Here is a 16,567-nt window from a genome sequence, read left to right on the forward strand (position 1 = left end):
AATAGTCACAGAGCAACCAAGTAGGACAAGGAGTGATCGAATCTAATAATGTTCGGTACATTGGTTTTGTATAAAAATCTAGAAAAGATATGATTGATTATTTTATTATAATGTCAAGGGTATTTGTGCACCATTTCTTAGAAGAAATTGACAATCTCTTTCATAAAAGCAACGTCTTTTTTGTAACCGATCATTTGACCGATTACGGTATGGTTAGGTACATGCGAAGTGCCAGTACGGTTAGTGTTAATGTACATTCAGGCATGCATATAGACTTTTGAAAGATAAGAACTGTCTAGCGATTTCCTGTAGATAGTTTAATGGAATTGTCATAATTAGAAATTGACTATCGCCCTTTGCAAAACGAGAAATTGAAAATAAATTCAATTTTTTTAATGATGCGATTAGTTTATTATAATAAAAATTGTTGGCATGGGCGTTTTTGCTCCCGCCTCGTCATGTAGAATGGGTTGGGATGCAAGAGAGGATTTCACTGAACGTTGTGGTGGAATTAATGTGGATCTACCAGAGGAACGCGTAGTTTCCGCTTCTGGTTGCACTTATCGATTTATACCCAGTGGTTTACCGTGGAATCGTTATTTCATTTGTTTCAATTCGAGGGAAGGTTGATGTCTATTCAGTGGAAAAAACTTCATTGGACAGTTTAATGAAATTATTTTTCTCCTGAGAAGGTAATTAAGGGAAAGTTGAAATTTTCATCATCACTTGATAAGACAATTTTAAACCCCCTTAAGTAATGTTCCTTCGGAGTTCAATTAAGTTTCGTGAAATTTTACCGAGTCGGTCAATTTACAGCGGATTGGTTGATTCAGGGAAATCTTATGTTTGATGCACGAGGAATCTCGCATGACCGAGATTTTATAAGTATGACCTGCGTTTCGTCGGCTCAAGTCGGCCACAAACGATTCCACGAGTAATCCTGCGGTCCACGCTTCGCTTTTGAGAATTATTATTAAGCCGTCGTGGTGAAAAGTTCCGAGAGAAATGTCATATATTGGATGTTGATACAGCTGAGTGGTCCAACTCGGCAGGTATAGTTTGCTCGCCTGGCTTCTGTTTGGCGTGTCCGAGAACCTCAGAGAACTTCGGCCGAATGTTCCTTGACGAGAACGGGGGTGTCTTTTTCTTTCTTATTTCTTTTAGATGCATATGCAGGAAAATCATTTTAATATGTCATTTTGACGAACCGTTTTACACACATGCCAGAATGTGTCATTCGCTTACGAGAACGATTAGCTGAACGTTCCTACTTCTTCGAATCGAAAATTGTTGTATCATACCTGAACTTCACGAATGCACGCGAGGCTTTGGAGTATAATACGAGAATTTAAGATAGGAGGATCTTAATGAGATCGACTTCATTTCAACCTCAAATATTCATATATGTTCGTCTTTGTTGGGTTGAGGTTCAAACGAGCATTGGATCGAGACTCGGTTAACCCTCGGAAGCCTCTATTTTTTATAAATACCCACTTTAGCCTCATTTCATCCTCAAGATTCTCTCGCTGGCCCCTGACCCTAGGAACAGAGTTTTATGTATAAAATATTAACATGAATTGTGATATAGTCTTTGGTAACACTCTGGTAATCGATAAACTCGCATTTGAACAGGATAAAGGCAAAAAAAGTGTTGTATGCGCTTCTATGCTAAAACGATGGGAATACGAGGTCTCGGAGTGAAAATTTAATTGACCTGGAAATCACAGATAGCGGAGGGAGTCCCTCTGCAGTCAATTAAGGCCCCAGAAAGCATGAATCATGGGGGATATCTGGGGTTTTACTTCGATTTCTTGATATTTATTGTACGAAAACGACAGGTGGAGTAAGCCATTTGGTACGATATCCAATATAATTCGACACGTCTGTCAATATAAAAACGAACGTCGGCAACTTAGGCATTTAGAAAAATCTTCTTTATCGACGTCGATCAAGTTCCTCGACGTGTTTCACTTCACCTTAACCGCGTTGTCCGGAAGTCTAATTCTCGTCGCATTTCCTCGTTCCACCCAGCCACTGTTTCCGACTAACCAGATTCGATCGGTTGTGCTTGCAGAGTGCGAGCTCGCCCCGTCGCGTGGCGGTGCCGGTGCTGGTGAAGGACGGCAAGCCCTGCGGAAGCGGAGGCGGCGGGGGTAACGAAGGCAGCCGCGGGGGCCCGAGCGCGGCCCTGGCTAGCCCCGCGCCCCACATGACGGCCGCATCCAGCCCCCACGGGTCCCACCACGCGGCCGCGGTCTCCCACCACTCCGTGGTCGGGGTCAGCCACGTGATGACCTCCAGCCAGAGTCTGCAGCACTGTTCGTACGCAAGGACCGGTGGCCAGCAGGGCATGCAGCAGCAGCAGCAGCCCCAGTGCAGCGCGTACCTGCCGCTCCAGGGTCGGGCCTGGTAGTGCGCGCCCTCCGCGGCGGGGGCCGCGGCCTATGCCAACCCCTCCGTCGCAGGCCCTTGGGCCCTCGCCGCGGACCCCGCGGCCTGGTACGCCATCCCCGACGACAGCCCCTAGGCCCTGCCCGGGCTGTCGCGCGCGTACCCGGCCGCCCCACGTTGCCACGGCTCGTCGGGCGTCGTCCCCTAAGCCCCGGGATCAGGCACGACTGGGTGAAGCGCCCTTCTCCGCTGGGCCCCGAGTCATCTCCACGGGACCAATCTCCGAGTCACGTGACCGGGAGGAACGCTCGTTTCGAACGACCCGGGATGCATTTTTCACGATATCGAGCCATTTTCCGCGGGAGTCGCACAAACTTGATATGCTGCCAAATTGGATTGGTTACGAATTCATTTATTTCAAAGTATTTTTCTAAGATTCCTCGCGTGCAGCACACTGCTACGGGTTTTCGGGCTCGATGCTTTTTTGTACACGTCGCGTCGGTGTATAGAAATTGAATGTATAGTTTGGATTGTATATAGGTAACCTGTATATTTTTCAAGTTTGATGGGAGAATAACGTGATCGATGTCATCGGTGGAGAGGCAAAATTTGGTTTGAATAATTTCGATTATTCTCGATCGTCGGGTGCGTGACTTTGGATGTTGGTTTTAGAGATGGACCGCGGTGCTTCATCCATGGGTGCGTAATTAAAGGCCAGGAGGCAAGGTGCGTTTTTTCTTTTTGGTTCCGGCAGTCATTTTCCGTACGTTGAACGGAAGTCCCGCGGAAAGCGGAGTGCGCGGTTTTGCAAAAAGGAGTTGTTCAGAAATCTATTTTTTTTAACCCTTGATAAGCCTGTACTTTAAGGGAGGGTCTTCAGAGGTTTTGGTAACCGTAGAGGCAATATTTTATGAAATTTAATGTAAAATTCGTCTTATCGAGCCGCGGTCTAGATGTTGACCAGCCTTTGACGGATTAATGGAACAAGGCAGACTCCGCTATTCCAACTTACAGTTTATAAAAACTGATCCACGGGAAATCCGGGGTATTTTCTTGGGAAGAGACGCACCTTGTGTCCTTGTATCGGTGGAATTGATACTTTACCTTCGAGCCGTTCGCAATGCGTTTTGTCATACTTCTAACTCTGTGATCTTGTGCGGCGCGCCTCGACAGAAGAATGCGTACCTGAAGTACGCATACGCGAACCGTATGTGAGTTACCCGGGCGATTGACTTAAATCCTTCGCCTTAAATCGCGTTCGGACTTCTCACTGCGTCAACACTTTTCGACTCTTAACTTTCAAGCAACTTAAGAAAACCGTGGACACGAAAGGAGATAAAGAACATGCCGACCCATGAGGTTTGTTCGCGTTGACTGCACTTTTTACACTCGAGGGTAACAAGGGTACTACACTTTTCTTGAAAAGTGCAGAAGTGCAGATACACTTTCATCGACGTCCCGAACGCCAGAGACCTCACGAAAGTCCAAGATGACCGATTTAGTAGAGAGGTACGCGATTTTGAGGTTATCTGTACCGGACGATGAATACGGAAATGTAATGCTTCTTCCAGCCTTCCTTCTTGAGCTGTCTTCGTTTTCTTCAAATCCTACAATTCGTTCTATTACCTTGTAATTGTAAAAGATGAAAATTCCTTTCATGAATTTCAGGTATCGAGGCTTAATAAGGGTCAGAATATTATTGCAGGAGAATGAAAAGCAATTTAACTACTGCGGTGAAAAATTATAGTTTAGTTCATTCCAACCGCGGTTAGGTTGTAATACATAATTATTGTAAATTGTTTCAAACATTATGTACAAAACTAAAACGCTAAATCGTTCTATACATGAAGAAGATGCATTAATAATTATTTCTATTTATATTACGTTGAGACGTTAGCATAAATTTTGTATTTTCCTGTCCGTTGGTCTTTTCAATTTTGAAATTTGCCGCCAAATTCGCGGGCTACGCTTCTTGCACTCGCTCGGGATCGAGGGTAGAAAGTGTAGAGAAAGTGTACACTCGGTGTAGATGCAATCGCAAAACGAACAGCGACGGCTGCGTCACTTCCGTCAAAACGAACGCCAAAGTGTACACTTTTCGTAAAAGTGTAGAAAGTGTAGGCAAAACGAACAAACCTATGGATTTACAGCCACACCGATGCTTTGCTTTATAAGTAATTCCTTCTGACGCAAAGGACGAATAATGTACACGGGTTAGGAAATTCGGTGCGTTAATTGCTAGTCGAACGAGCCCTTAAAATGGATAAATTTGACATTTGACCCCGCAAACCGATGCACGGAAGGAGGGCCAACTGCATTGCGAAAAACGAGGGAACGATACGTTGATTCTTCTTCAACATTGACTCAGTGTTTTAATAACCACTCGACGTTCTTCATGTAAATTACATATTTGCGTTTGAACCGAATCCGAGCACGGAAAGATAAAGGGTAAAAGCGGCATTAGACCAAATTCTTGTTCTAATTCGTTCTACACAATTAATAACAACATCGGGTTTCCCCAGGGTGAACGTTGCCCTCATTTTTTCCGTAAAAAGTCTCGCTATCGAGGTGGCCTCTTCTGAGTTCAATACAATTGAATCGTATTCTTCGCCAGCGTTAATGCATAATACGCGAAACGAGCGCACCGCACGATTCGGGATAAACGCATATGAAAGTCATAGGGAAACTGTAAATAACCGATTCTGTCTGTACCTAGGAGTTAGCAGTTTGGTAGACATAAAGACGACCTTGAGCCGACGATAGGTAAAATGACAAAATGGACGATGAATCGACTTTCGGAAGTTTGTTCTCGATTGTGGTGATAATATAACGCTGTACTTGTCTCGTACCAAACGAAAAACGTCTTAACGTCCATTCGGAGTAAATTGGACAGAGCATATATTAAATAATTTAATTAAATACATTGTCATAAGTTCTGTCAAAAATGAATAAATAGCGCGAAACAGAAGGTACGCTGCTCGACAGCAGTCCTGATAAGCGATAATTGCATTTTGCCAGGGACAATGGTTGGTCCACAACCGTCAATAACCAGGTCTGTCAATTATGGGTAGACAGTCCATTGGTATGTACTTGGTGAATGATTACGTGTATTATCCGAGCTGAATGACTCATTTTCGATACAAGAATTGCCTTCGAATTCGCTCGAAATGGACGTTGACTACACCGTGAGGCTTTTTCTACGGCGGTTTTGAAATCAGAAGAAAGTCTAAATTCTCGATAAGACTATTATCGCTCGACTTCGAGGATGGACATTCGGAGGATGTCTAGAGGTGCACGTCGTCTCGCCACGGTCAAATCTCGCGAGTCTCAATTTTTTGTCCCGTATGCTCTCTCTTGGCGACAATCGGCATTCCGCTGACAACGTCGACCGCGAAATCGAGCCCCGTGGATTTTCCGCGAATATTCCGCAGGCTCGCCTGGCGGAATTTCATCGGTCCCAGGGCGGCTCTTGTCGGGGAACGAATTGAAACAGTGGTTGAATGGGGCGCATTCAATTACGAGGCCTTGCGAGGCAGAGAGAAAGAGAGAGAAAGGGAGAGAGAGAGAGAGGGAGAGAGAGCGATCGATTTCGCCGAGCGTGAAATACGAAACGGCCGCAATGCGAACATTGTGCATAATAATTAGCGGCACACCTGCATTGAAGTAGCGAGACAATGAACGGTCTACATGTGTATATAGATATGTATATCGTCCGGTCGCAGGAGTCGCATTAGATTTTTCTCCCCTTCGAAAAAGGATTAAGGAATACTTAGGAAGAGGAAGGACACTGTACCGAGGGCGTTCGCGAGTCACGGAGGGAAGAAACGGGGAAACGATCGGGGCCGGTTTCCCCGAGAGGAGCTCCGATAATCTCTTTACTCGATAAGTACAAGGCCGCGTAAGTAAAGAATATTACATGTTCGTTAATAAGCGAGTAAACCGTGCGTTGTACGGCCAAATGTCCGATCAATACCCTTCTTAACTCATTTAACAACGTAAAACATATCACGGATGGGTCAACTAAATCTGATCGAATTTAAGCGAATTCAGTCTGCTCACATTAAATGTAACAGAATTTTGCTTATCTCTATCGACTGTATTTAAAGCAATTAAATGGTACCGTCACGGATTGTTAGTTGATAACGATTAGTCGATTTGAATTTCAGTTCATTGAGGGAATGGAAATTCGTTAGACTTTATTTCAATTAATTATGGCTCGTTTGCTACGAAGTTACATGAGCGTATGAAGCTCGTTCGAATTAACCTCGATAGATTTCGTCGGCTTAATTGAATATCTTTTCCTATGTGACATAATAGGCGGATACTGAACGGAATTACGCGAAATTTACACGTTTATTGGGAACAGCTAATATTTGTCTATTTATCTTACCTTGCGCTTATCTCGTAAGTGTAATCACGGGTTCCTAAAATGGGACTCGACGAACGCCTCGTGTTCGCGCTGTGATAACGTTAATCACAGGTATAAGGTGTACATATTCATCCATTCATGGATGGACTGCGTTGTTCTTGTCGTACCAACGAATTTCTAAGGTTTGAAGCGGTGTTATGTATACACAACGTTAGAGAGAATGGATATTATTAATATTAATATAATGATAAAGTATATGATCGATAGTAAGTAGCGTGTGACGGTGAAGAATTAGAGATTATTATAAAGTTTTGTAAATACTGAGAAGAGATATTAATAAAACGATACTTATGCAAACGTGCCGCTCACTTCCGGCGTTCTCTTTGTAGCATACCCAAATCTATGAGTTCTCTATCATTTCTAAGGAATTTGAAAATGACGTTTGTTTTGTATATTTACAAATAATGCAGTTTCATCTCATTTCGGGAGGTCGGCTCAAAATACATGACGAACATTTGACCCTACAAAAGTAATCACCATTAGCTTCTTACCGACCAATTTCAGGAAACGACAAAACATTAAAATCGGTGTTAAGGGGATGTGAAAGTGGCATCCGAAAGCTCAGTCGTTCATAAAACTTTTCTACGAACTGGGTGTCTCAAATCGTTTCATACTTTAAAACGTGAATACGGAGACCCTAAGGAAGGTCCTGAAACTCGCGAAGTTTCATTTCTTATAAACTATTTTTAAAATACTTATAAACAAATTTGATAAGAATTGAAATTTCATGAGTTTCAGGACCTTTTTTATAGGCTCCCTATTCACGTTGCAAAGTTTCAAACTATTCGGTAAATCGAGTTGGGAGAAAAGTTTTATAAACAAAACCTCTTCGATGCCACTTTCCCATCACCTTAAACTCACATCATGAAACACCACTCCGGTCATGGAGCGGCACACTCAAATAGCTATTAAGAAACTCGGTAGAGTATCGCGCCAAATATATAGAGGCGCGAATAATCATTTAAGGAAATCCGTAAACGAATATCCGAAATTTAAGCGAAACAGTTACCGGACACCCCGAAGATCGTGGCGAACTCCGGTTCTCGGTGAGTTGTAAATAAAAACCGGGGCGCCCTCTGCATCAATGAAGCCGAGAATGTTTCATTACATCTCCGGTGCTTTCGGCCTGGTTCTCGCCCAGGCCCTACAGCGTCATGGAAACACCCCGCGGGACGAGCTCGGCCCCGGCGACCGGATCCCTTCGGGAGGCGAGCCGCGCGGTTATTAAGGTAAGCCGATCTTCTCCTAGGAAAGGTTAATGCCCAATATAGGCGGCAGCGCGCCGAGCCGTGGGGCTCGTTATTGGATGTTTCCGCGGGATGAATTCCGGCCGCCTATAAAGCGGCGTGCTTAATTGCCAACGCGCCCGCCGCGCCCGACTCGGCGCTTATTGCCGCCGCCGCCAGAGCTCCTCCAGAGATGGCGCTGCGCGCGCCGCGCGCCACGCGGACGGGTAACCGGCCGCGGTGCGCTTTCAATGCGTCAACCCGAAAGAGGCGGTTAAGAGTGCCACCACTATTAGTACCACTTGATTTTTGTACAGACTGCGCATTCTGAAAACAGCCTCCGCCACTCTGCACTCCACCACTCGACCACCGGACGAGCGTGGCCTCGCTTTCTTCCTCCCTCCGACTCTCCTTCCAAGCTCTTCCTTTCGCTGTATTCGTCGATCCCGACTGCTCCATGGGAGCTTAAGGTCACGGAGGAACCCCGTCGGGCTCACGGGAATCCGCGGTACCGCCCCGAGTCTCGAAATTTCAATGCCTACTGGAAATTTTCGCTACTCCGATGGTCTCGTAAAACGGATGCACGAGCGCTTGGATTTTGATGTCGATGGGCGCTGAAGAACGTCGCTTTAGGTCAGGGAACGAAGGTTTGATGCAACGAGTTGATTCAGGGGAAGTTTGATCGACCGAAACCTGAAATCTATCGAAACTTCGTTTGTACGATCTAACGATTGGTCGTCGGGGAAATAAAGCGGTGGATGCGCTATTCCTTACATTATGCAGCAGTTTGGCTACAAAGCCGTCTGCGCCCAGAATTGCTGTTTCAAACATCAGAATTGACGCGTTCGAATTCTCCTAGTTTACAGAGTACAGCTCGTTTTCTATCGATCACGAATCGAAGTATCACTGCGGTTTCGCGTCATTTACCGAGACATTAGACGGTGCAAATAGAAGTCACGTTTTAAATCTTGTATTTATTTTCTAGAGGACGTTCATAACGTACCAAGCGATGTGGTCTCATCGCCATCCTGCATTTTGTCCCGGTGCTGTCACGGAACGACTTCTGCAGTTTCTATGCCAGTTATTGAAGCTCCATACGAGATGCAAGTTGAAGTCAAGTTTTAATTCGACCATTGATTTATCAGCGTATATTCGTAACATATTAAGGTGAAGTGAAACCCCCTTCAAATCGGTCGATTCGAATACAACACTTTTTTTTAAGGGTATTAGACCAACTGTCCGAAACCTTGACACATCTCTCCTGATCATCTAAGAATTGTCCAGACACATTCCAAATTTCGATTTTTTAAAAAAACTTTTTAACTCAGCCCTGACCAGAATCAAAATGGCGTCGAGCTCTCATATTTCGATCAATATACAATAATCGAAGGCTCTGATATCAGAATCGAAAGGGTCAGGACAATTTTACGACAATTTAGAACACTCTGGTAATCGATAAACTCGCATTTGAACGGGATAAAGGCAAAAAAAGTGTTGTATACGCTTCTATGCCAAAACGATGGTAATACGAGGTCTAAGAGTGAAAATTGAATTGACCTGGAAATCGCAGATGACGCAGGGGGTCCCTCTGCAGTCAATTAGGGCCGCAGAAATCAGGAATCCAGAGGATTTCAGGAGTTTTACTTCGATTTCTTTATAATTATTATACGAAAACAACAGGTGGAGTATGCCATTTGGTACAATATCTAATATAATTCGATACAGCTGTCAATATAAAAAGGAACGTCAGAAACTTAGGCATTTAGAAAAATCTTCTTTATCGACGTCGATCAAGTTCCACGACGTGTTTCACTTCACCTTAAACTGGTTTCATATCAACCCTGCACTTTCCTCCGGTGTTGTCACGGAAACGAGCTCCTCGGTATCCACGCTACCCGTCCGCTGAGCCCCACCTACACCTCGGAGCATCGGGATCCATTGGAAGGATCGACGTTCCCGATAAGCGAGTCGAAAACAAAAGCTGAAAAGCAAGGATTCCGCGGAGAGGTGTCGAAGCGGTGACACTTGGCATACACCGAAGCGGCGGTGTGGCGCTAGTGGCGCGTTAGTGGCAGCGCTCTGTGGGAAGGGCCGAGCCTCGAATGACACACACTCTCGGGGACGTGGATACGCGCGCTGCAGCGTGAAGAGCGGAACGAGGAACGAGGGGCGCGGAGAGGGGGGTCTCGTGTGACATACGAGGGTGCCTGACAATGACAGGCCTCTGCAGACGCTTCTGCTGGTCACTCTTATACACGTATCCCATCGCACCCTGTCCCTCCCCGCCATTATCATATTTATTAACTGCCGCACGGTGCTTATATCTACACCTATTCGCTGCCATTCCTATATAATATAATATAATATGTGCCAGTGACAGCAGCACGTGACTGCTCCCGACCGGGATGGGATGGAACTTGGGATTTGTTGTCCTTTGACGCGATTACTCGCCACCCGTGTCCAACGTCCCGGAACCTCCGGACGCCCTGGCTGTCGGGGCCTCTTGGACGTCTGGTCGTTGTGGATGTTAGGACAGTGCAGACCATTTAGGGTGTAATACGAGATGCTTTTTATATTTCGAGTATTTAACACGTGAGGTATAAACGGACAGTTTTGTATGTATGCGGTATTGATAAATGATTTTTGTGTTACGATTTTTAGGGTTATGTCGGGAGTATCAAGGGCGTTAGTAGCATGCCTTGTTAACGCGAGTCTGCTGACGTAGGGTTGTGTCACTATTTCTTTTTAGGTTTACATTTAAGAAGGAAATGATCGATGATGAAATAAGATAAGAAGGCGTTACGGCCTGTCGCGGTATGTATTTGATACATCAAAAGACTTCATGGTACTACATAATGATAACTTTTTTCAACAGCCACGACTTTCTTCAAATAACATCAATGTCTAAAATTCAAAACCTATTTTTGTTTTCGAATAAAATATTGGAAGGTTCGTCTCACAAAAAATAAGTTATTAAGGTAAGTGACCGAACACGTCCCAGTCGCCGAATACCACTTCAAATAATTACCTTTATTAAGCATCCCATGAATGTAATTGCAATCGTAAAAACTGTAAGAGGGCCGTCAATATTTAATTGACGTATATGGAAATTGTCGATTATCGTTCCGGATTACAATCTAATCTTAGATGTTTATTTAGGTCTGCGCGTTACGGAGATTACTTCAATGTATTCCTTGTCGATAATGCTAAGGAAGTAGGAAAGCTTTTTAGCACTTACCGTTTAGCTTTTATGTCTTTTTGGAGAAAGTTACAGCTTATCTTGTTAAGGAAGAAGTAAAATATCCCATGCACCTGTTCATTTATCGTGCAAAACTAGATTTAGCGATATAAGTTTCGCGTTCTATTATCAGGACAGACAAAACATACGATGTACCTGTATCGGAACGCTGTTCGAATACATCCGGACGTGCATAGTGGGACAGTTCTTATAACCGAACATTGCTCGATTCCGTATTGGGATCGCTATTTTACGCAATTCTAATTAAATGAAATTAAACAATTACCGTTGATTGTCTATCGTAACGTTATACCCAGGGGTGTGGCTCTTCGGAATAAATGTGCATTGCCTTCACCTATGGAGCAGTAATGCTCATTATCCGGAGAAGAAAACCAGACCCTGACGAATACAATGAAGGTCCTTGCTCGCCACGCTTGCTACCGAGGCCAAGGATGTTCCGCGGCGACGCTGTCGCGATCGGGAACATCACCAAGGCACCGGACACCCCCGCGAGCCTTCTGCCAATCGATGGCCCGTTCGAAACCGAGACGATTTCGGATTGGCCAAGGAGTCTTCAAACGGGCCCATCGAGGAAAGAATGCGGATTCGGAGTCCGGGAAAGGAAGTTAGTCAACTGCGATCGACGAAGGCGTCCTAACCTACATCCCGGTATCCGCGAAACCTACTCCCGGGACGAAGAGGAGCATTATCCGTAGTTTTGTTAACGTTATCTATTTATTCATAATCATCCCGATAATCTGTACTTCTCTTAGTTGGCGTTTATTTTGTTTCCCTCTGTTTATTCTCTCCATTTCCCTGAATGACTATGTGTTAGTGTGTGTCAGGGTGTGCCAGGGTGACACGGCCACGACCGCCATTATCCCTCGGATAACAGGAAGGAGGATCATATAGAGAATATTACTTGAAAAACAGCTGGGGAAGTCCTCTTCGTTGATAGTATATGTTTAATAGACCTCGGAGCATGTGCAATATGTATTAGAAAAGTTGTTTATTTTATTCGTTTAGGGGATACATTGCTTTTGATGTCGGTTTGTTATAGAGGTGCTAAGTGAATCGAGTAGGAGTATTTATTTCTAAGCGTGAAATTATAAAAGTGATATGCTCCGGGCAGTTAGTGTTCGAACACTGGGACGTAATGAATAATGGCTGTTCGGACTCCAGTACATTCGACTTTTCCATACTTCTCGCGACATAAACAATTAATTATTCAATATTTCTATGTACATAACATGTGTTTTGGAAACTAGAAATTCTAGTCTTTGCGTTCATTCAAGTCATTTGTACCTCATATCGGTCATTATATGTTAAATCCTTATCGGAATCTGAACAGCGTCTTAGCCCTAGTAGCGCAAAATATTTGTCCCATATTTTCTATATATTTAACGACTATCGTGCATTTTGTAAATATTTAGCAGAGATTTGAAATATTTGCAAAACGTTTACTTTAGAATATTATCCCGATAATATTTATATAATATTAGCTCCNAACAAATATTTCAGATATCTTCGAATGAAATCTACAAGAAATCTTAAAAAATCTGTCGCTTGAGATGTTTAGCAAAGATTACAAAGAAATATATAGAAATTATTCTATATTACTAGGGAGGTGTTCGGCCACTTACCTTACCCTGTTTAAAGTAAAACCGAGGTCAGCCAGCTACGAAGATTCTATATATCGACAAGAATATTTTATATGAATGAAATAATATATCTGTCAGTTAAACGCAAAAATGTCAGGTACGTTAATGCTGCAAAAAGGAGTCATCGATAACTGTGGGATGGGTTGGAAAGCATTTGGTAACCGATATCGAAAATCTGTCTATTGATTTCAAAAAATGCAGGAGAGTAATGCCGTTACATGGAACCGTATGGTCCGGCCGGTTGAAATTTTGGGGGAGCGCTGCCGACCCACACGATTATCATCTTTTCCCTGTGTTTCGTGTAATCCGGCATCGGACCAACAGAAAATGTATTTTTCCCTGCATCCCCACGTAGATGGGCGCGAGTTCGCATGTAGAACGAACGCCAGGTTTAATTCTGGGATTTTATCGAGGCTCCCCTCTCTGTGCGCTTATGGCCACTCGAATTTCGACACTTTTTATCCACCGATTTTTCCTACGTGAAAACTAATCGCTCCGATAGCCTGTTATTCCTCTACAATCAATAATGTCATCAATAGCTATTGAGGATGCGGGACTTTTAGGGTCTTTTTGATTTTTTTCACGTTTTTGCACAACTTAATATTACTTAATTTAAATTCAACTTGATAACGTTTTACCGATGCAATGGAGTGATATTTATCTTTGAGTCAGTGTCAAGTATTAAAATGTATTATCTAGAATTTAATACGTTTTCTGTCGTCGAACAAGCGATCAATCGATTTGAGGGAATTATATCGAGAAAAATAAATTTCGTCGCATTCAAAGACGGAGTCTAGAAGAAAGGCATAGGTTATCCGAGACAAGTAAATTAGTGCCTTCGATTCAGAGATTTCTTCTCCGTGCACCGCGACCAATGGCGAAGGTAGTCGAGAACTAAAGGGCACATTAGTATTCCTGCTAAGGACTCCCTCGGCATCTTAGATCGCTCTTCGAAACAACCCCATGATTTCGTCTCCGTGGTATTCATGAAGCAAGGCAAGGGTGCATTCCGTAGTTCCCGGCCCCATGAATTCACAACGAAGCGACGGAACGAATCGCGAGGACGTCGTCGAATTTCGCGGGGCGCTTTCTCGAGAAGACCTTGGGGGTAAACACCTTCTCCCCTAGAAATAAGGAAATGTAAGAACTCCGTTCGAATATTAATCCTACAAATTGCATCTTTTTACAAGATTTTAACTTCAAGAATGAGCGTAGGAATTTAACAAAACGTTATTCACCTAAAAACTGTCTATATAAACAATTCATATGGTATTTAAATCACCAACTTCGTATTTAGGTTAAATTGTTGATTTATCTGTTACATCATTTTTCTATTCATTAACTGGAATCTCGGGGAGTTCGTTTTCATGTTTGTACGGCAATCTCGATTATTGACCGAGTATCTTTGATATAGATCAATTAATATACTTTCTATTTTCATCAGCTTCACTAAGATTTCCAACTTACAATAAAACAAATATCGAGAATAAAAAAAATATTGAAGGATTGGTCCTGTACAGTAGATTTTAGACTTGTTTTATTCATATTATATTTATTTCACCTTAAGTGTCGATCATTTACCGAGAGAATAACGCACTAAGACTAACGAAACAGTTTACGAGTATTGTTTCAATGCTAACACAAAAATGAATAACCAACTATGAAAGTAAAATTTACGGAAATTGCGTCAACACTGAAACACAAAGATGAACGTAAATAGTAATCAATTGAAAAAAGAAGAATTGGGGCGAGGTACCTATAATAATGCATGGTGACTTTAATATCAACTGTGCCAAGCCGGAAGCACGGTCGCTGATGAACCTTTTAGTCAACAAAATGAAATGAAATAATAAGAAAAACTTTTAAGCAAATTGTGTTAAGACAAAAATATAAAAACCCGTCTAAATAATAATTAATCGTGAAACAAACGTTTTACTTTCCAAATTGCCTCCTCTCCTAATACGCGAACTTATGTATATTATCATTCCATAAGAAGTTTCACGTGAAAAACTTCCTAGAAAACACAAGCAAGCCAACCTCGAAACTTGGAAAAATGCCACGATCATTATTCGGGAACAGTTTTCCATGGAGTATCCCGTCCGAAACCCGGGACTGGGTGCGGTATCGAGAAGGGACTTAGGAAAAGATTGCGCGATCGGAATTTGATCGTTCTCACCGAGACGCGCGGAGCTTCGGGAGTAGAGGGAGTACCGGGAACACCGGGAGCACCGGGAACACCGGGAACACCGGTAGCGACGATCCTCAAAGCATTCCGAGTGGGATAACCGAAGGGTAGGACGGGTCGAGATATTGCTACTCGATACCCCCGTCCTGTAATCGGCACAGCCGAGGTATTCCCTACCGGAGGCCGGCCAGATACGCGAGAAGTACCTTGCGACGGATACAGGTACTCCGGCGTCCTGTAACCATGACGACCCGAAGCACCGAATAGGTGCGCCTACACAGTCAGACATGGGGGCGGACGTGGGTTAAGTTTCGCTCCGAGGGCGAAATTTCAAACCCATTAGTGGGACGACGGAACGGCTCCGGTCGCCGGTGGTGCCGGTTGTCGGTTGTCGGCGATGCTGGTTGCCGTTGACGGAGGCCCCGGTTTTAAACCCCGCCAGGATCTCGGCGAATTTTCCTGCTCTTTTCGAGCCGCTGCACCCAGCGTGCAACCGGTTGAAAACGTTATTGCACCTCCTTCTCGCGGCCCGGTGGATTTAGCGACGAGTGGAAATTATTATCCCTACCGGCAGACGGCCGCTCGGCGGATTAAACTCCGTTCAATTAAATTAAGTCAAGCCAAAAGTCTGGAAAATATGATAGACGGAGAGGCGAACTCGCGGAGAAGAAGTTACTAGGGATTCTGCTGGTTTTTCGTTAACAAACGTGATAAGGAAGAATTGGGTAAAAGGGCTCGTTCGGAAGTGCTCGCGAGTGGAGGGGAATTAACAATGTTAGTTCGGTCGTGGAAGTCATTTTAATTAAGTAGGCGAGGGGTTATCCACATGGAAATCCGTGAAAACGATTTCCTTCTTTGAGAACCGATTGCCTTTGATTTCATATAATACACAATAATGTGATTCGGTAACAAGGGTCGTTTGGCCTTGAAACCGTGACAAGGTTTCGGTGATTTCCGACGATTTTCAGTGATTTCTGCTTGCGATGTATAGCAGATTTCCAAGAGACTTCGAGCATTAACATCCATGATTTCCTGAGTTAATAACCCCTCGTAAATAGATATCCGACGTACGTTATTTCGAGTTGTCATCCCCGCGAAATGGAACCTAATTTATTTTGGTAGATTTAGCTTACACTAAGCAAAAAAAGTATTTTTCAGGAGAAAGGAATTCTTGTGGTGGTAGGATGTCGATAGAAATGTGTGGATGAATCCTGAAAGAAAGGGTAGACAACCTGAAAAATGACTGCATGCTTTACAAAAAGTCATCTTAAATGAAAAAAGGCTGCATTTGCGTTGGGTCTGCAAACAGGTCGTCAATAATTCAATTTCATGTTCTGAATCATTACAGCCCGCTCAATGATACTTTGGTCCGGATTATCGAACCAGTCTAAAAGAAGAACGAGAACATATAACCAACATTTATATAACTATGTACTT

The 16,567-nt window shown here is 43.7% G+C and overlaps 1 protein-coding gene across 1 annotated transcript in view; it reads left to right on the forward strand.

The window, feature by feature from the left end:
- The window catches only part of LOC105697227 (homeobox protein Nkx-2.4-like), a gene marked incomplete at its 5' end in the record, with an annotated part of 33,310 nt that extends 30,897 nt beyond the window's left edge, over positions 1–2,413 (forward strand). Inside the window, one exon of the mRNA XM_012420357.2 lies at positions 2,075–2,413. Coding sequence (XP_012275780.2) covers positions 2,075–2,413 — 339 coding nt within the window. The remainder of the gene's footprint in view (positions 1–2,074) is intronic.
- Positions 2,414–16,567: the final 14,154 nt, after the last annotated feature.

Source organism: Orussus abietinus, unplaced genomic scaffold (assembly GCF_000612105.2).
Source record: "Orussus abietinus isolate OABI.00-Male unplaced genomic scaffold, Oabi_2.0 scaffold198, whole genome shotgun sequence".
In the NCBI taxonomy this organism is placed as follows: domain Eukaryota; kingdom Metazoa; phylum Arthropoda; class Insecta; order Hymenoptera; family Orussidae; genus Orussus; species Orussus abietinus.